General features: G+C 40.6%; 3 protein-coding genes across 4 annotated transcripts; 1 reads left to right on the plus strand and 2 right to left on the minus strand.

Annotated features, from left to right (window-relative positions):
- Window positions 1-240: 240 nt before the first annotated feature.
- Window positions 241-3,703, minus strand: Aplip1 (JNK-interacting protein Aplip1). 2 transcript variants are annotated; one of them, XM_018008893.2, is made up of 5 exons: window positions 3,274-3,703; window positions 2,157-2,512; window positions 1,256-1,983; window positions 643-827; window positions 241-559 (listed from the first exon to the last, which is right to left on the minus strand). In XM_018008893.2, exons 1-5 carry the CDS (start codon window positions 3,372-3,374, stop codon window positions 487-489), a joined length of 1,443 nt encoding a protein of 480 aa, XP_017864382.1. In that variant the 5' UTR covers window positions 3,375-3,703; the 3' UTR covers window positions 241-486. The 2 variants fall into 2 exon arrangements, with proteins under 2 accessions (XP_017864382.1, XP_017864381.1); XM_018008892.2 differs by having other exon boundaries at window positions 1,256-2,004.
- A 5,014-nt stretch (window positions 3,704-8,717) lies between these two features.
- Trhn (tryptophan hydroxylase) lies at window positions 8,718-12,184 on the plus strand. The gene is made up of 7 exons (XM_018008547.2): window positions 8,718-9,432; window positions 10,412-10,577; window positions 10,640-10,690; window positions 10,805-11,086; window positions 11,155-11,281; window positions 11,350-11,582; window positions 11,647-12,184. The coding sequence occupies exons 1-7, from the start codon at window positions 8,883-8,885 to the stop codon at window positions 11,933-11,935; spliced, it is 1,698 nt and encodes a 565-aa protein (XP_017864036.1). The 5' UTR covers window positions 8,718-8,882; the 3' UTR covers window positions 11,936-12,184.
- LOC108614429 (uncharacterized) lies at window positions 12,073-14,217 on the minus strand. The gene is made up of 2 exons (XM_018008548.2): window positions 13,514-14,217; window positions 12,073-13,401 (listed from the first exon to the last, which is right to left on the minus strand). The coding sequence occupies exons 1-2, from the start codon at window positions 13,531-13,533 to the stop codon at window positions 12,972-12,974; spliced, it is 450 nt and encodes a 149-aa protein (XP_017864037.1). The 5' UTR covers window positions 13,534-14,217; the 3' UTR covers window positions 12,073-12,971.
- Window positions 14,218-20,460: the final 6,243 nt, after the last annotated feature.

Here is a 20,460-nt window from a genome sequence, read left to right on the forward strand (position 1 = left end):
CTATCATCTGGTTTGTGCATATATCGTATATATATTTATTCCGAAATATGTTTTCTTTTTGTTTTTCATTCTTTGTTTTTGTGGATTATAGCGTTTCTCTATAAGTTACACTTAAATTGTCTAATCGCTGTGTTCTTTGTGGGCTTTACGAACCGAAATGAACTATTTACACTTTGAGAAAAATTTCGTTAACAAATATTACTATAGTTTAAATAGAACTGTCAAATATGAGCTTAAGATTTTTGCTTTTTTATTTTTATTTTAAATTGATTTTTATTGCATGATTTTGTATTTGGAATAATTTTTGGGAATTTTCTTTCACTTTGTGTATTTTTGTAGCTTTTCGACGAAGACCAAAAATTGTTGTCCATTTTTGTTGTTGTTGTTGTTGTATTTATTAATAATCACACAAAAAATATAGAGATATATATTTTGCATGGTATATTTGTTCTTTTTATTTGTTTTTCCTTTAAAGTATTGCGCTCTTTACTCAATGTAAATGTCCTCGATGGGATAAGCGGTTTCAATAAACTTCTGATAGAAACGCTGAAAGGCGCGACTGGAAGAGAGAGGAGAGGATTGTATAAATGAGATGAATTGATGGAGTTATCATTGTGTGTGTGTGTGTGGCTGGATGCTTACCCAACTGCCTCGGCCACTGGCCTTGTGGACTCGGAGCCCTTGAAGACGTGACAGGCGAATCGCTGCACTGTGGGATGCTTTGTGATGAACCCAATGAAGCGATGATCGCGCGGATGAAATGCGCAGAAAGAGACATTCTTAAGCGAGTAGAAGTAATCGATGCAGGGTTTCTTCTCCTTTTTGTTCTATAGAAGAGTTATAAAAGATAAAACATATAGAGAAGAAGAAAATGGAATATATAATATAATACAATTAGAGTATTCAGGTATCCAAAAGCGAAAACATATAGAGAACATTTCTTTTATTAGAAGATCCTGTTGCTCAATAGTCTAGTTTTTGAGAAATGCTTGGACACTAAGTTCATAACCATTTTTAGGCAATTTAAGGAAGTTAAGGAGGTTGATTACTTATGCGTATATTGTTCACTTATAGAGAATCATCAGAAATGGGTTCTACCAACTCGTAAAGATTTTGTTTAATGAAATATAGTTTTCGGTCCACTGTCGCATATGATTCTCTACGTTGAAAGACTCCCTTATCAACAACATAAATTGTCTATGCTTCATCTATTACTCTAAACATTCCCTTCACCCCACTTTCAGCTCGCACTTACATTTGGCGCCGAGCGATCGACCATGCGTAGACCCTGATCGGATACCTCCAGTATGCAAGTTTGTCCCGTTGGCGAGTTGCCGTACTCGCCCACAATTTTGCGCACCGCCTGGCAGACGACGCCGGTGCCCTTGTGTGCCAGCGTCTCCACGGAGCCCAGATAGCCGAGTAGGTAGCGCTCCTTCTTCACCAGCTGCACCGTCGGATCGAACTCGTTGTAGTCGAGATCCACGGCATAGGCCGAGGGGAAGATGCCCTGTCGACCTGTGCGCAAATTCACGCCCTCGCACCACAAGTCCTCGGCCTCCTTCTGCACATAGATGGCGTCGCCGATCTCCAGCTCGATCTCGTCGTGGTGTCGCGGCACAAACTTGTGCAAGCCACGATGCGTGGCCTCCAGCATCTCCAGCTGGCCAAAGGGTACGCCGCCCAGGGTTGGGGGAAACGGGGATTGCGAGACCGGGGATGTGATCTGTGGCGACATGCTCTTGAAGTCGTTGGGCGAATGGGCGGTGCTATGACCGCTGTCCACATCGCCCAAGCTCTGCAAACGCTCCGAGTCCGGGCTGGAGTCCTCGTCCAGCAGGTAGCCACACTTGAGCGATAGAAACGAGCGCTGAACTCCGCCGGGTGCACCACCCACTCCTGCTCCTGCTCCTCCACCGATCCCATTGCCAGCCGCCTCGCCCATGCGAAACTCCTCGGCCAGATTGCAGGCAGTCGAACCACCTAGAATATGCAGAATGGAAGCTGCAACGAGGCCATGAGTAGATTAGCTTCAACTACGTGGGACAGAGTTTCATCTCTCTAACTAAGTCATGCATGGATCGCTATTAACTTTACTCGGAGTATTTCGATTGAATATAATAAACGAGAATTCATAATTATCGTGTCCCACTCACATTTCTTATTCTTTGGTATCTCGGGCAGCTTGCGACGACGGCGTGTGGCTGCCGCATTGGGCGTCAGCAGCTCCGTGATGGGGCCCACGTTGGTCACAGTCGGAGCTGGGGTCATGCCATTGATGCCAATGAAGCCGCCGATGGCATCCTGATGATTCAGCGGATGATGGCGATGCGAGTTGAACGAATCGTTTGTATCGAGCGAGCCGTCAGAGGACAACGTGACCTTTAAGCCATCGCCCAGCTCATCGTCCTCCACCTGACGCTGCAGCTTGCCATCGGCCATGACATCCTCCTGGTCGGAGCCGTCGCTTTTCGACGAATGCGAATCTTCCAGATCATCGTTGGGTATTAAACTAGTTAACAGGGGAAATTTGAGAAATTTTGAGATTAGATAGGAGTTATGAATGATGAATGATGAAAGTATCAAGGCAGTGAATGCTTGATTGATTGGTAGATGGATTGATTGATATCACAATACATACAAAATTTTCATTATTTTAGAATGTTTGACTTATTGGCTGATTGATTCTGTTATTTGTTGACTTAGCTAATAAATATTCGATAGATTAGCAGTCTGATACATAAATAATGTTCATTATTGTAGAATGATTGACTAATTGGCTAATTGATTGATGAGTATATACATTTTATGGCAAGCTGATTCTGTTATTAGTTGACTGATTTACTTAATATATGATTTATTTATATGATTGATTGGCAGTCTGATTGACTTTTGCTTGACTGATTCACCATTTGACTGTCTGCCTTCTTTTCAAGGATCTATGCAAACTGGTGTAGTAATTTGGGATACATTTGTTGCCCAAGGTAAAGCCGGACAGCTGTTAGTACCCTATATACCCCATATATCCCATACACTGAATCTCTAGTCCATACTGCGCTGCATTGGAATCTTGTGCAGTACAGCAGCTAAATCCCAGCATCCTTGAGCTCAGCTGTTGCCCGACGCACTGTCTGTCCGTCCGGGGCTAATCTGCACCGAGTCTGGCCCCCCCACCGAGTAGAGTTATTTGGAACACGTGTTCGCCCACTCAGTCGATTGATTTTTCAAGTGTGTGCGTGTGTGTGTGTGTGTTTTTTACACCAATTTACTTACGAGTAAAATGCATGTGTGGTGTTCTTTTTGCCAAATGGGGCGCTGATTGCATGTGGCTCAAAGATGGGCCTGTGGAATTCCTCAAATTCGCTGTCGGCCATGGCTCTGTTAAGTGGGCGCAGCTGCCACGCCTACCAGCTAGAGGCTAACTAACTTGGGCTTTACTTTTCACTAGATCTGTATATTTATCGATTGCAATTGCCTTCAAGATTTGCAGCTATCCGACATATCCGCAGGCAGCCGAAACACTTTTTCACTTCACAAACTTAAAATAATCAATAATTTCCTTGACGTCGCGTATTTCTTCTCGTACTTCAGCGCAGTTTGACGTCCACTTCGCAGCTAAACTCTTCCCTGGGACATTTCTGTGCGAAGCCTCAGCTGTCAGGAGCATGCTCCATTGCGCTCATAATTTCCCATACGCTTTCGCTCTCTCTCTCTCTCTCTCTTGCTTTCTCTCCCTCTCTCACGCTCTTTTGCTGTAAGCGTTCGTAACTTGTTTTTGTTTACAAGCAGCCAAGCCATTCTGGAGCTGCATTTTGGGGGTTGCGAAAGCACGCGCATGCGCATATTGTGTCGATTCGATTCCCGCATGCATTGGGGGTGAGTGCTGCGAATTGCAATGCTGCTGCTTGCCACAAGCGGATGTCGCACGCCGGAAGCCCTAGTTCATTTGAACTGTGGCGCGTGTTGTTGCGATATTCAATGGGCTAAACAGGAAGAGAACTTCGAAAAGTTTCAGTTTTCGAAAATATATGTAAAATTGAAAACTAGAATTACGATAATTTACTAATAAATTTATAAACAATTACTTTACAAAATCTGCTATAATTTCGAAAATCTCTTTCGAGCTTAAAATGGGTTCGACTTACCCAAATGAAGAATAGAGTTCAAATAGTGCAACTTTTTGAGCTTGTATAGGAATCCTATATCAATTGATATTCACACAAACATTTTAAGTTCTGATAGTCCACATCATCATCATTGCATCATTATATAATTATTTTAGCTATAAGTTGGATTGATATTTGATATACATATATGTAACTTTTTAATCGAAATCTCTGTCAACTAAATGAAGCCCAAACCTCGAAATTTATATATGCACTTTTGATTCTCTTTTTTCTTCCTTGCTTCAATTCAATTCAATCAAGCTGAGAACCGACTAATGGCCGCCCTTTTGGAGTTAGGTATTAAATAACTCAAGACTCAGCTAGCATTAGCAACTAGAGATAATTAGATAAGCAGCAGCAGCAAATCGAATGTAAACGAAGTGTGAGAAAATGAAAGCGAAATCGATATGAATTGATTATAGACAGACCTAATGAAGATGGAATAAAGGGTGCAAAAGCGAATGCCTGTGCACTGAGAGAAATTACTAAGCCAAATGAAAATCCACAATACTTGTATTAGGTATTTAGAATTTGTATGAACTTAAATAAATATTTTGAAAAGCAATATAAAGATTGTTTTTCATATATATAAATATGTATATAGCATAGGTATATATGTATACATCTGCATGTACAAATTCACAATGTCAATGTCTATTCATTCACAGTTGCTTTGCTAGGCTAGGCAAGGCCAGGCCAAGCCCAGCAAGGCCTTAACTTAATTAGACGCAAATCAACAGAAATCAACACACAGAAATCAGAAGCGCCATTCATTGGTTCATTCATTCACTTAGTCATTCATTCATTTAGCAGCTGAGATATGGTCCCGGGGGTGGCTGGATCTTTAAAAGGGTCTTTAAGAGGCTTCGCCTGCTATAAATCCATCAACTGTTTGCCGCACAGCAGCAGCAGGAGCAGCAGCAGGAGCAGAAGGAGCAGCAACAGCAACAGCCGCAATCACTTTGAATGTCCGTTTCAAGTGTGGTTAAGCGTTTGTGGAGTGGGAACTGAGGTGGAGACAGAAGTTGAGTCCGTGTAGTAGCCATTACGTTTATCACATCAGCCCACACATTGTGTGTGTGCGTGTGTGCGGGTGTGTGTGTGCTACACCCGCATATTTTAATAGCCAAGTAGCTCCTGCTCAAGCAGCAACTGAAGTTGTTTTTTCGTCGTTGCTAGCTGCAGCTCCCCAGCTCGTTGTTTGCTTTTCTCTAAGCGCAAACAATGGGCCCCCAAAGTGTAGCAAAAGCAGAGCCGTAAAAGAAATTGCCATTTATCTATTATTGACTCTGCCACTGGGGCACAGCTCAACTCCTTTCCTCTTAACGTCTCTCTCTCTCCCACTCTCTCGTTCTCGTTTGCTCTGTCTCTCTTTTACAGTGCGCCGCGGTGGCCGCACATTGTCAAAGCAAGCGCATCAAGTGGTTGCCTCGTCATGCCGCATGCCACATACCGTGAACTGGCCCAAAAGGCTGATTCTAGCTTGGCTCATTCTAGATTTTGTATAACAAATATTTTATGTTTAAGCTTAATACAAAAAGCATATAAATTATATAAAATAATTATATAATTAATATAAATAAATATATATATAGTATACTCTAAAAATAGCTTAGACTTGGGATTTTTGGGAGATATATTTTTTTAAGCAGACCATATTAATATATGTAAATATTAGGAATTTTATACGAACTTATAAAATAGAAAAAATGGAAAAAATATTTTTAAATTTTTAAATAAATTTTTATGATGTATGATTTACAAATTTCATACAATTTTTAACATAAATTTTCATCTTATATATATTTTTTAGTTTTTATTTTTATTTATTTCAAAAAATTTATTTTTATGTTTTTATACCCTGAACCCATTGAAAATGGGAAATCAGGGTATAATGGTTTTGTTGAAATGTATGTAACAGGGAGAAGGAGGCGTGGCAGACCCCACAAAGTATATATATTCTTGATCAGGGTGACGAGCTGAGTTGATTTGGCCCTGTCCGTCTGTCTGTCCGTCTGTCCGTCTGTCCGTCTGTCCGTCCGTCCGTCTGTCCGTCTGTCCGTCTATCCGTATGTATGAACGCGTCGATTTCAGAAGATATAAGAGCTAGAGACTTCAAATTTCTTTTAAAATGTCCGTAATTACAGCGCGCATATCAAGTTTATCATTAAAAATCGATAACTCATCCCGATCTTTTTTATCGATAAAAAACCTTATCGAAAACCAGTTTTAAAATTATATCTTCTACACCTTTATTGCTAGAGTCTCCAAATTTTTAATGTATGCTTATATGCAATTTATACAATTTCGGTTTTTGTTAACATTTACCCCCCACCCTTAAATTCACCCCCTCACCCTCACTTTTGTAAAAAGCGTATTTCAAATACTAGAGACTTGTGCTTTGGCAATTACATGCATATACATGTTATAATCATAATCTGAAAGTTTCATGAAGATCGTACGTCCATAAAAAAAGTTATTAAACAATTAAGTTCTCATAGTAAGCGCACACTGCAGCCCATGCGTGTTTATGCGTGGGTGCTTGTGTGTGTATGTGTTTGTGTATGTGTGTGTATGTGTGTGTGTGTATGCGTTTGTGTGAGTATGCGTGTGTGTTTGTGTATGTGTGTCTTTATGCGTGTGTGTGTATGTGTGCCTGTGTGTGCGTACGTGCCTGTCTGTGTGTGTGTGTGCGTGTTTCTTGTGTAAGCTAAAAGTCGCGAAAAATTATTGAAATATCTATTGCTCCAAGGGTTCAGGGGATCTCGTAGTCGAGCAGTCTCGACTAGAGCTTTCTTACTTGTTTATCATAAATTTTCATCTTATATATTTTTATACCCTGAACCCATTTTCAATGGGAAATCAGGGTATAATGGTTTTGTTGAAATGTATGTAACAGGGAGAAGGAGGCGTGGCAGACCCCACAAAGTATATATATTCTTGATCAGGGCGACGAGCTGAGTTGATTTGGCCCTGTCCGTCTGTCTGTCCGTCTGTCCGTCTGTCCGTCTGTCCGTCTGTCCGTCCGTCCGTCTGTCCGTCTGTCCGTCTGTCCGTATGTATGAACGCGTCGATTTCAGAAGATATAAGAGCTAGAGCCTTCAAATTTTTTTTAAAATGTCCGTAATTACAGCGCGCATATCAAGTTTATCATTAAAAATCGATAACTCATCCCGATCTTTTTTTATCGATAAAAAACCTTATCGAAAACCAGTTATTAAATTATATCTTCTACACCTTTATTGCTAGAGTCTCCAAATTTTTAATGTATGTTTACATGCAATTTATACAATTTCGGTTTTTGTTAAAATTAACCCCCCACCTCTAAATTCACCCCCTCACCCTCACTTTTGTAAAAAGCGTATTTCAAATACTAGAGACTTGTGCTTTGGCAATTACATGCATATTCATGTTATAATCATAATCTGAAAGTTTCATGAAGATCGTACGTCCATAAAAAAGTTATTAAACAATTAAGTTCTCATAGTAAGCGCTCACTGCAGCCCATGCGTGTTTATGCGTGGGTGCTTGTGTGTGTATGTGTTTGTGTATGTGTGTGTATGTGTATGTGTGTGTGTATGTGTGTGTGTGTATGCGTTTGTGGGTGTATGCGTGTGTGTGTGTGTGTATGTGTGTCTGTATGCGTGCATGTGTATGCCTGTGTGTGCGTAAGCTGAAAGACGCGAAAAATTATTGAAATATCTATTGCTCCAAGGGTTCAGGGGATCTCGTAGTCGAGCAGTCTCGACTAGAGCTTTCTTACTTGTTAATTTTGAACTTTTATTTATTTATGATTTTATTTTTGTTTTATTTATTTATTTATTTTTATGTAACTAGCTTTTCATCTACCTTAGCTACATCAGCTCACCTTTTAGTTCTCCTTATTCTCCTCGTCAACACCTGCTCCATTTCTCTTCTCGATCATTAAAACATTTTCAATCATTCTTTTCCACTTAGTATAAGTTCCATCTTTCTTATTAGTTAATGTCAAGCTAAGCACATTTTTCGCATCTCTATGTCAGTTCTTAATGATTGCTGCTCCTTTATTTAAATGCTCTAACTACTCCGTAAATTCACTTTCCAATTTACGGTATTTCATGCCCGCATAATTTAAGCAAACGCATTTGAAAGTCAAGCGTTGACAGCAGAAGAAAAGAATATAAAATGAGGCAGAAAAGTAAAATTAAATAAAAATAAAAGTTCAACTCGAGCTCAAACTTGTTGCTGCCGCTGCGGCCGTTGATTAGAAAGTGAAATGACGTCATGCGTTATAGAGCTAGCCTGATTTCAGTGTGATTTGGCCAATCAAAACGAGCTACACCCACACACCCACACATACAAATACACACACACGAGCATACAAAAGAGGTGGAGTCTGTGAGGCAGAAAGAAACAAACAGAGCAAAAAAAAAAATCACTTGTAGCTTTTATATCCTTGAACAAATTTATCTCGCTACGCACACTTGATAAATACAATTGAATATGTATGTAGCTATCTATCTACTCATGTGTGTGTGTGTGTTCTGTCTCTGTCTGCTGGCTATAAAAGGCGCTGGCCGTGCGACAGGATCTCGCAGTTGCCGTTGCGTTTCGATTGCGCATACGACGCGTGTGCTAAAACATTGTGAATTTGTGAAGAAGTGCATTAAAACTGAATTGGATTACCATTGATTATTTAAGCAGATATATATTGAAAACTATATAGTTATATCGATTATGAGTGCATCGGGCAAGAGTCTTTTGGGCCTGTGGCTATATCGCAGCGGTGAGCAGGAGTGGGCCGTCAAGCAGGGCAGTCCGCTCCACACTCCACTCAAAAAGGACTCCAACTCATCCCCGTCCCCGTTGCCGTCCACCACCTCGTCCTCGTCTCATGCCACTCTCTCACGGCACGCCTCCGCGCCAGGTGACAACTTCCTCTTGTTCTCCAACAACAAGCAGGCTGGCGCCACGGACGCAGTGCAGCGCTCGCATGTGCCCGGCGAGCGCATCTCCATTTTGTTCACTCTCAAGAATCAGGTGGGCAATCTGGCACGCGCTCTGCAGGTCTTCCAGGAGCTGGGCATCAATGTGCTGCACCTGGAGCTGTCGCCCCTGGAGGTGAGCAGCAATCAGGCGGATGTCCTGGTGGATGTCGAGTGCGATCCCCGTCGCTTGGATCAGGTGGTGAAGATGCTCAATCGCGAGGTGGCATCGGTCAACTATACGTCGGTGAATGCTCACAGCTTGGCCCGGGCACCGTCTCTATCCGCCTGCTCCAGCTTTGGTGAGTAGCAAGTGGAAGTGATTAAGGAGAGATTATCGAAAGGTGCCACTGGCAAGCGAGGATTGCTATTTATAGATATTTGATATATTTTATTGAATCGTTTATAAAGTGAGCTAAGCTGGGCTCATAAAAAACAGCCAATAGATTTTAATGTCGCTGAAGACTCACAAAATACAATTAAAAAAACTGTTAAAATAATGCATTGGTAGTTTATATCAATAAATTAGCCAAAGTCTGTTTCTATATTTTCTATGTTTAAGTGAAAACTAAAGACTAAACTTAGTGAAATTTGAATAACAGAAAACTATTTCAAATAAACTGCAACTAAAGAAATTTTATGTATAAATAAAAAGCTATAGTCTGCAGTGCCTCTAAAACTATCCCATCTAATAAGCTATACAAATTAGAGATCCCAAACAGAAATCACTTGACAACTGATACAGCTTAGACTCTGACCTACCTCTATCATCTATGGCTATGGCAGCTTTGATAAGGCATTTCTATATTATCTATCAAGCTTGCATCAAGCTACCAAAATCTTGAACTTGAAAACAAATATATCAAATCACAGACTATTCACTGACTGAGACTCTAAAACTTTTCTTTATCTATTCATTTTTTTTTTTTTTTTTAATTTTATATTTTCTGCTTTTTCGACAGCAAAGAGTTATGATTTGACTTTTATGTAAAAATTGATCTGTAATAATTATTTTTGATTTTTATCATATAAATTATTTATAATTAAAAATAATTAAAAAAAAAATACAAATAAATGTTTATTCTTTTTTTGAATTAGCCGGGCTTCTTTTGAGCCTCGATGTTTTTTTTTTCATCTCTTATTTGCGGTCCCTAGTTAACTGATAAACGGTAATTTCTTATAAGAATGTTGGGTCGTAGCCGTAGCTGATTAAATATAATAATCAAAATTCTAGCTTACAGTTAATAGAGTCCATATTATTATCATAAATTTCTGCAACAGACTTTGGTGACATGGTTTGGTTTCCGCGCAAGATCTCCGACCTGGATCAGGCGCAGAATGTGCTCATGTATGGCTCCGAGCTGGATGCTGATCATCCCGGCTTCAAGGATCCCGTCTATCGCAAGCGGCGCGAACAGTTCTCGGCCATAGCCAACAATTTCAAGCAGTAAGTCAGCTCTCTAATCTATTGCACATTCAGTTCCAAACTGCTTTCTCCCTCTCCCTTAGTGGCAATCCCATACCCCGGGTTCAATATACGCCGGAGGAGGTAAAAACTTGGTAAGTGCAAATTTAATTCAATTTTAACTGTTTTTGTTTATGTTTGGCAACTTTGTTTCGTGCGTGTGTGTGTGTGTGTGTGTGTGTGTGTGTGTATGTGTGTGCATGTTTTAGGGGCACTGTTTTCTTGGAGCTGCATCGCCTGTATCAGCTGCACGCGGTGCCGGAGTACATGGAGAACTGGCCGGAGCTGGTCAAGTTCTGTGGCTATCGGGAGGACAACGTGCCCCAGCTGCAGGATGTGAGCAGCTATCTGAAGCGTAAGACGGGCTTTCAGCTGCGTCCCGTTGCGGGTTATCTCTCGCCGCGCGACTTTCTCTCCGGGCTGGCCTTTCGCGTGTTCCACTGCACGCAGTACATCAGGCACTCCTCCGATCCCTTCTACACACCTGAGCCGTAAGTGCGAGCGAGTGTGTGTGTGTGTGTGAGTGTGTTTGTTTGTTAATTGTGTTATCCTTTTCCAGAGATTGCTGTCACGAACTTTTGGGTCACATGCCGCTGTTGGCCAACTCGAGCTTTGCTCAGTTCTCACAGGAGATTGGCCTGGCTTCTCTAGGCGCCTGCGATGCGGATATTGAAAAGTTAGCCACGGTGAGTTGAACATTGAATACACCTGCTCGATACTTCTTCGTTATCTGCTCTTGTTATCTCCTTTACAGCTCTACTTTTTCACCGTGGAGTTTGGCCTGTGCAAGCAGTCGGAAGGCACCTTCAAGGTCTTTGGCGCCGGCCTGCTCAGCTCGGTGGCGGAGCTGCAGCACGCTATAACGGCACACGACAAGATTAAGAAATTCGACCCGGAGATAACCTGCAAGGAGGAGTGCATCATAACATCCTATCAGAATGCCTATTACTATACCGATTCCTTCGAGGAGGCCAAGGAGCAAATGCGGTAGGCAGACTCTGCTCATATACGAAACTCTGCTTTAGCCATACCTTCTCCCCCTTCTTCACAGCTCCTTTGCCGAGAGCATTCAGCGTCCCTTTGGTGTGCGCTACAATCCCTACACGAGCAGCGTTGAGGTGCTCTCCAATGCACAGAAGATAACCGCAGTGGTCAGCGAGCTAAAGGGGGATCTCAGCATCGTCTGCGCTGCGCTGCGCAAGATCTCGGCCACGGATGAGAATCTCGACGTGGACAGCATAGCGAATATGCTGCACAAGAGTCTCAATGTGCGTGCCGCTGGATCAGGAGGCGGCAACAGTCCAGATAATACCGAGAACTATATAGCTGAGGGCGACTAAAGCGCGATGAGAGAGAGAGAGAGAGAGAGATGGAGATGGGAATCGAAGTGAAAACGTTGTTGGGACCATAAGCTATATATACCAGATGTTACAAAAATATATACAAACAGATAAATCTCTATATATATACACATATATTGATGTCTAAATGTTTGGCAAATACTAACTTTATTTCAACTTATGCCTAATAATTACATCTTAGCTCTAAAAAACTTAAATAAATTTCAACTCTTTGTGTGTCTTAGTCAAGTTTTAAATGGATTTAGTAGGGGAGGAGATGGAGAGCCTTTGCGAAGAATTTGTGGCGAATTTAAGTTATATTCTGTATAACGAATTCTTTTTAGGGTGAAAAATAACTTTTTCAGACTGGAGCTACATTCCATTTCAGATCATATAATAAAACATTCGTATATGAACACATGTCCTAGGTTGATCTTAAATTAAAGCTATTAATCTAACAGATTCGGGAATGCTCTTCAAAGTAAAAGATAAGGTCAACCAAATATAAAATGTTCTACATTTATTTCTTAGCAATAAAAGCTCGATTAACACAATTCTATTTCGTGAATCTTAATATAAAAACTTTTTTTGTTTTTCATTTATGTGAGCTCATCAGATTTGTAAACATTAACTAGATTTTGAAGCAGTCATTCCTCTGCCTATGATAAAGTAGTCTGATTTAAACAGAAATTAAACTTAAAGACTCGCAATTGCACAAGTTTGAATAAGTTTATCATATAAGATCTAGATTGTCGGTCATATATATAACTGACCTCTATGTGATATAGTTAATCGATTCGATTAGCTTTTATATATGCTACGCCGGCAGTCAAATGCCGTAGCTGTACAAAGTTTCATCAGCTTAGCTGCCCGCCGAGTCGAGTTCCGATAGGCGGACAGGCAGACCGTCTATATAGGGACTATATGTATTGGGCGATTTCTCTGCCCTTGGGTGTTATACAATTCGTTAAGTATACATATTAACCGATTCTAGGGCATACACAGTTAAGCCTAAGCAGTTCGAAGCGCCCTCGAGCTATTTGTAGATCATATCACAGTCGCTGTTTAGAAAGAACTTTCGGCTGATGTAGCTGGACGTGTACTCCAGCAGCCAGTTGGGTATGGTCCAGACGGTGAAGCTGAGCGCCAGCTTGCGCCACTGCGCCACAATGTGGGGCACGTCGTACAGCCAGCTGCAGCGATTGCCCATGCGGCTGGTCACCTGGTTGGTCACCTTGCTGGTGACACCGCGCACCACGTCGCCTGCCAGGCCCGTGACGCTGACCTTGCGCCTGCGCTTCGACTTGGGTGAGCCGCTGTCCTCCTTCAGCGAACGTCGCGATCCTCGATGCTCCAGCTCGTTCTTCATCTCGACGCGTGGCGCAATCTGTATGCGATCGACTGTATCACAGATTTCCTCATTGCTTATCAGAATGCCAGCAACGATATACATCAGCTTAAATACTCTGCAATGAGCCGGAAGTGGAACAGAGATGGAGAGAGAGTGAGAGTGCGAGTGAGAGTGAGAGTATTAGCATTCGGCTATCTGTGCACATGTTCAGTTCCTTTGGTGCTCACCTCACTGTATGGGAAATCATCGCAGCGCGACGAGTTCAAAAGTTGCAATGCGACTTGATTTCTAATTTTTTTTGCGTGCACTAAGCGCGGCGACTTATCAGTCAGGCGATTATATAGCGCTATATTTGTGTATATATTTAAAATATATACTATAATTGGTCTTTTTTCGGTTTTTATGGTGTGCTTTAAAGGCTGTTTTACACTTTTTGTAGAATTTTATGATGTTGAGTCTTTTGGTTTTTAGGTATTATTCATATATATGCATATGTGTCTGGGTTGGCAGCACATATAATAATTAATTATATTTATTAATTAATATTTCATATTACTTTGTAGTTCATTTGACAATTTAAAAATTATGCTTGATTTAAATTGATTTTTTTTTTCACTTGTTCAGATTTTTAATATCTAGGTATATATATATATTATTATAGTATATTTATTTATATAATTATTATTATAATTTTATTTTTTATATTTTATGTTTTTTTTTTCGTAAATATTTTTCTCTTATTTTATGACACTTTTAAACCTATTTGCAATTTAGTTTCTTTTAATTTCTATATATTATTTATATATATATATATTTTGTTTTTTTCTCAAAAATCCGCGTATTTTGCTTATTCTTTTTGCTCTTCGTCGACTTTGTGTACCGCTCTAGACTATGGCTAAAACTCAACTAAATCAATGCCAGCAATCGCTAGATTTTTGAGCGCTTCGCTCAACCTCAACTGATAAGCGGCGCAACATGTCTGCGATAAGGCTGGATTTTAATGGTTACCAATGGATTTCTTATGCTCCGAAACATATTATTCTATCTTTGTCAAATATATATACATATATATATATATATATATATATGTCTATATATATATTTTGCATTTATATATATATGTCTATAAATTTTTATTACTTAATGCTTATCGAGTATCTTTGAGGCAGTCGAGGCCTCCGGCTCTGGCTCTGGCTCTGACTGGGCCCTCTCTCTGTCGTCAGCTTATCTCACACTCTACCCATAGTTATTGATAAGTTGTTATCATTCAACTTGTACATATATCAGTCTAAATAACTCTGCTTGGAAACTACGTAATGCCCGTTTCATTTCGTTTTGTACTTTGGAATCGCTTCGAAAGTCGTGCATGAGTTGCTCAGCGGTTCGTGCTAACGCATTGCTCATAGGATGGAGGGAATTATTGATATATGTATATTTTATTTATTGGAATCTCGCTGATAAGCAAACATCTGTTTACTCGTTAAAACAAATATATATAAACATATAAACATTTGTCTAGACATGTTTACTCAAGGCCGAGATTACATCCCAGTTAAGATAACTGGGAACGCACATTTCATGATTCAATTACAGACATGTAACAGATATCAGCTATTGCCTAAAGTGTTAAACAAATAATAAAAGTAATAAATTGCCCAAAGTGTTGAATAAATACTAGTTTAATTTAAAAATAAATATATTAAAAATATATTTTTATTTATTTTATTTATTTATATATATGAATATATTATGTAACGATTGCTCAACCGAACTTAAATGCATGTGAAACGCATGTGCTTGCCTGTAGTGGTTTGTGTACGTGATAAAGGAAACACAAGCTAAAGATTTAGCAAAGACAACAACCTTCAGTATGTGTGGAACAGCGCACTAGCGCCATCTATGTTTCAATAAATTTATTCTTGGGAAAACTGATAAATCAGATTATCAATTCTAGCATTAAAAATTTAATTCCAAACTCAAGCCGATCTCAGGTCATAAGACGTTACTGGTGCTGCTTGTAATTCAGCTCTAAAGAATTTTCTTAAATAAAAAAAAATATTAGTAACTTAGAAAAATGTTCTGCTATTATCTAAGATTTCTTTACAATTCATCTGTAAAATCGTATCATATTGATCTATATGGGCATTACTAACTACCAAATTTGTATTTTATTAGTAAACGATTTGGATGAGCTATACCTATTAGATAATTTTCTTTGGCATATTTACATGATTCATTAATCTTTAAAAGGAGAGATAGAAGACAAAAGAAGGAAAATAAAAAAATTAAGAAAATTTTTTTTAAAACTACATTTGTTTTTTAAAACCATTTATCTATCACTCTATAATATTTGCTATATAATCTCTATTTTAGTCCAGTATAGCCTTTCTTTTATATTATTCTATACTATATTACTTTAGTTTCACTTCATAAATTTGTCATTTATTGCTCTCCTAATTCTATTCTTAACTTGTCAATTTAATTTTTGACATTTCATCAATTTGCAATCATTGAAGACTTAGCCAGCTATTTAATTAGTTGAATAATCATTACATAATCACCTGCAAACTATTTAAGCAAGTCCTGCCGACTCCTTCTAGCTGAACTCAACTCCTTTCAGCTTCGCACTTCCAAAAATCGAGCAATTAAAGTGTTTATTTAAAGCCAATCACGTTTGTGTGGCAGGCAAAGAGCATTTAATTTGCTAACCTGATATATTTGCAACATAATTGACTCAAGTTGCCACACACTCGCACACACACACACACACACACACACACACACATATATCCTATCCTTAGCTGGAAATTCTTAAGCCAAAATCAAATAAACACAAACACATACTCAGACACACATGGAGAAAGAGTAAGAGAGACTTTTCACACATAAATTATGTAGCCGTCCGGTTGGCTGCCACGCCCAACCACACACACACACTCACACTCCCACACGCCCCTTTGCCTCAGCTTGCTGACCGGAATCGTCCGGCTGTTGGTCTACGAGACTTGATGCGTTGTAAAACAAGATTATTTACAAATGCACAAACCACAGAATCTTAAACAAAAAGCCAAAAGGCCACTCAACAAGCGGCAACAACAGCAGCAACAACAACGACAACAAGAACAACAACAACAACTGCAAGACAACAAGAAAAACAATTTTCACACAATTTTCGAGAGCAAAAATTGAGGCAGAGCTGAGTGAAGGCGAAGGAGCTGAAGCAGCAGCAGCAACAGAAGGCGGAGACGAAGGAGGTGGAAAAATAAATGTGAACAAAGCCAGCAGCAGCAACAACGACAACAATAACAACAGCAGAGCAGCCATAAGTAGCACACACACACACACACACACACACACACAGAGAGAGACTGAGGGAGTGTCTAGGCAGTCAGACAAGTCTGAGTTGTGCTAAAAGGTATTCCCCAAGAATGTCGACGGCAAAGTGCCAGACCAGACAGCAGCTCACACACACACACACACACACACACACACAGGCAGAGGCTGCTACACAATACACACACAAACAATACTGTTAAGTCCAGAGCGAGCGAAAGAGAGCGAGCGAGCAAGCGGAGCGGGGTGGAGCTGAGGAACTTATTGTTCGCATCGTCTTGGAGCAGGAAGCGGCAGCAACAACAGCAGGAGCAGGAGCTGGAGCAGCAGGCGACCTTGACACACAATTGTACCACAATTGCCACAAAGAGACAGAGACACAGCAGAACAGCAGCAGCAGCAGTGAGAGGGAGCTAGCAAGTTGGCAAGAGAGTGAGGCAGATGCCAAGTGGAAGCTAAGCAAATGCTCAGTCAAGTGTCCATTGGCTTGGCCTTTTGAAAAATGATTCCAACTGCTACAGCACTGGCCACATGCCGCATGCCACATGCCACACACACACGCACAAGTCAAGCGTGCTGCAAGGCCAGTGGTCAGTGGCCAAGGACTGGCTGCAGCTTCTTCTTCTTGGTTAATTGGCTGTGTGTTGGCTTACAAATTTGTTGTCTGCTGCAAAGGAGCAGGCCGAGTCCTTGCCGAGTCCTTGTGCGTGTGTGGCTGTGTGTGTGTGTGTTGCACATGCAGATTTGTGCTGTGCGACGTCTTGCCACTTGCTGCATGTTTATTGCAGCATGCATCAAGGCGCCAAGCTCAGCCCCTGCTGCAGTTGCTCTGCTCCCTCTACATCTCTCTCTCTCTCTCTCTCTCTCTCTTCCTCACCATCTCCATCCCTGTCCCTCTGCGTGTGTGTGCGGCGTTTATTGCTTGAAGATTTGTTAAGTGTTTGGGCACATACGCACCCAAGGGACACTCAGACTCAGGCTGGCAGGCAGCATGCCACATGTTGCACGAAAGTGTCTCAATTTAAGTTTAAAGCGTGAACCGCTCTGCATTTGGAAAAGGGAAAAGCGCTTAATAAATTGCCAAGAGCAAACAACAACAAAAAACACTACAAATTGGTAAATTGAAAATTGAAATACGAAAATAATGGAAAATGCATAAAAAAGTGCTTGGAAGCAAAAGTAAATCGAGCGGGGCGGAGGCGTGGCAAGGGCAGCAAGGTGTTGCGCCTGAATATGATATATGATAGAAGTAAATGGAGTTGGAGCTGGAGCAGGAGCAGGAGTTGGAGCTAAGAGCCGAAGCAGGTGGTGCTAGCTGGTGGCAAGTGAGAGCAGACACAGCAGAGGAAATAATGGCAACCGCTAAGCATTGGTGGGTGGTGGTTACTCTCTCTCTGTATGTGTGTGTGTGGGTGTGCAAATATTGAAATGCTCGAGCCACCAAAAACAGCCAAAAATATGTACGTAGGGACAAAGAAAACTAAACAACAGCAGCGACGCTGGCAGCGACGCGACGTCGCAACGTCAACAGCGACAACAATAACTGCGGATGGTCAAGAAGAAGCGGCGGCTGCTGCTGCGGCTGCTGTCGCTGATTAAACGCGGTGGTGGTTGCTGCCACATGCCACATGCCACGAATGCGTCGCGAGGTGTTGCTCAGCTGAAGGACACACACACAGACACACACACAGGCGCACACAAGGCAGGAGACGACGTGTCCAGACAGCAGCCAGAGGCTGAGGTGGAGACAGAGCCAACGGCAGAGGCACAGACCCCAACTCCTGCCGCGGCCTCCGTTACTCCTCCTGCTGCTGCTGCTCCTGCTGCTCCTGCTGCTGCAGTCAAGTGTAGCTGGTTGGTTGGCGCTTGGTTTGAGTCTCGGGTGCAGCTTCAGCTCCAGACAGACGACGACTGAACTGGGAACTGGGAACTGGGAACTGAAGCTGGAACTGGAGCTGGAACTGAGATTGGGTTTAGCATTTGAGCATTTGATTTGGGGTTTGGGTCTTGTAGCAACATTTCCGACGTTTCATACAAAGCAACAGAAAACTGCAGATTGCAAAAAATCAACTAGAAAACTGTCTGCTGCCCGCATATTTGTTGGCCTCACACACACACACTCACATCCACACCCATACACACATGCATGCATATATTGTATATAAGTACTGGCGGATGTTGTCCGGCTTTGCGCGGACTAGACTGGCTTAAATCTTAAATCATTTCTAAGCAATTAAAGGTCGCAGACTATATAAATTAATACATTATCTATGATAACAGATTAATATTTTTTAAAAGTAATTTTGTTAATAACTTTATAGCTAGTATACCTTAAGAAGCTTTAAGCTGAGGTCTTCAATCACTTACTCAGAGAATGCGACAATCAATCAGATATTGATTGGCTCAATCACTGACTGTTGGACTATTCAGTCAGTCTGCAAATACCTTTATTGAGGCAATCAGTCAATCAGTCAGATCATTACTGATCAGTCAATCAATCAGATCATTACTGACTAACTACTTAACTCATTTTTAATCGCTCATTACCTCAATCACTGAATTTCTATGGCATAAGTCAAGCGGTTATAACAGTAGTTCAATCGTTTATAGTCATTCATTCAATCATTAAGTCAGCCCAAACATTTATGTATATAAATATATATATCATAACGATAGATTTTGTCTCATGCTGACTTTTCAGCTGTTTTCCATACATATTTTTTTCTCTCTCCCTCCGGCTGCCATCTAACATTTCCGGCCGCTGCCCGCTCTGCTCCGCTTTATGTTTCCGCATTTCTCTAAATTATTTCATTTATTTGTTTCAGGTTTGAATTCATTTTTATTTTTTTCGTGAAGCTTTTGATTTGGTGCGCTTCAAGCACTCGCATGCAAATGATGTTGAATGCGATAAGTGTTCGAAGGATCTGTCTAGCTCAATGCTGTTCCTGCTGCTGCTGCTGTTGCTGCTGCTGCTACCACCAAATACGAGAAAATATATCTATATAGATAGGCACACACACACACCTAAATATTGGGAGCGAGAAAAAAATACACTTGAATATTGCAGACAGCATTGAAGACATGTGTGTGGGGCGGAGCGGGGGCGTTGCTTTTGATATATGAACTTGTGGGAAGGACTCGCATTGTCTGCGCTTATTATGCGACAGCCAAAAAGGAAGGGGTGGGCGTAGCCAACACACACACCACACACACACACACATGCACATACATGCACAAATAATTAAAGGTGAAATTTGATTTATTAGGATCGGTTTTATTAGCGTCTGCCAATGGCCAGCCAATTCCCGCTTGCTAATTGCTGGGGCTGGAAGGTTGGAGGGCATACAAAAATATATCTAGTTTCCAAAATTGGATTAGATAGAAATAGAAAATGAGAAACATTTCTGAAATATATTTCGACATAGTTGAAATTACATTAAATTAAATATCACTGATTGAAATTGATCCATAGCTTGTGTTTGAATCTGTAGAAAAATTAAAAGAGAAAAAAATAAAAACTATTTTGTATTTCTGTATATTAAGATTAAATAAATGATTATATTAAGATTATATCTAGCTGATATCTGAAAGTATTAGCTTAATTATATTAAACTAATATTTCATATTTTACGTTTTTTATATAGTTTGACAACTTAGTACCAAATATTTATACATTTCATATGATTTTACAGATACACATCTATCAGGTAAGATACATAGCGGTATCAATTTGATACCTTTATACTTGTATAAACGGCTTGATTAATCTGATTTGCAATTTGGGCTTTACTTTTCAAATTGAAGAAGCTGAAATTAATCAAATTTACTCAACTTGAAAAAC

The sequence above is a fragment of the Drosophila arizonae genome, chromosome 4 (genome assembly GCF_054131065.1).
Source record: "Drosophila arizonae isolate 15081-1271.41 chromosome 4, UAZ_ARI_1.0, whole genome shotgun sequence".
In the NCBI taxonomy this organism is placed as follows: Eukaryota; Metazoa; Arthropoda; class Insecta; order Diptera; family Drosophilidae; genus Drosophila; species Drosophila arizonae.

Coding starts and splice junctions, on each gene's coding strand:
- LOC108614429 (XM_018008548.2), bottom strand. CDS start 13,533: ATGATTTCCCATACAGTGAG. Junction 13,402..13,513: donor ATGATTTCCCATACAGTGAG/GTGAGCACCAAA, acceptor GGCTCATTGCAG/AGTATTTAAGCTGATGTATA.
- Trhn (XM_018008547.2), top strand. CDS start 8,883: ATGAGTGCATCGGGCAAGAGTCTTTTGGGCCTGTGGCTATATCGCAGC. Junction 11,087..11,154: donor CCCTTCTACACACCTGAGCC/GTAAGTGCGAGC, acceptor ATCCTTTTCCAG/AGATTGCTGTCACGAACTTT. Junction 11,282..11,349: donor ATATTGAAAAGTTAGCCACG/GTGAGTTGAACA, acceptor TCTCCTTTACAG/CTCTACTTTTTCACCGTGGA.
- Aplip1 (XM_018008892.2), bottom strand. CDS start 3,374: ATGGCCGACAGCGAATTTGAGGAATTCCACAGGCCCATCTTTGAGCCA. Junction 2,005..2,156: donor GATACCAAAGAATAAGAAAT/GTGAGTGGGACA, acceptor GCCTCGTTGCAG/CTTCCATTCTGCATATTCTA. Junction 560..642: donor CCAGTGGCCGAGGCAGTTGG/GTAAGCATCCAG, acceptor TCTCTCTTCCAG/TCGCGCCTTTCAGCGTTTCT.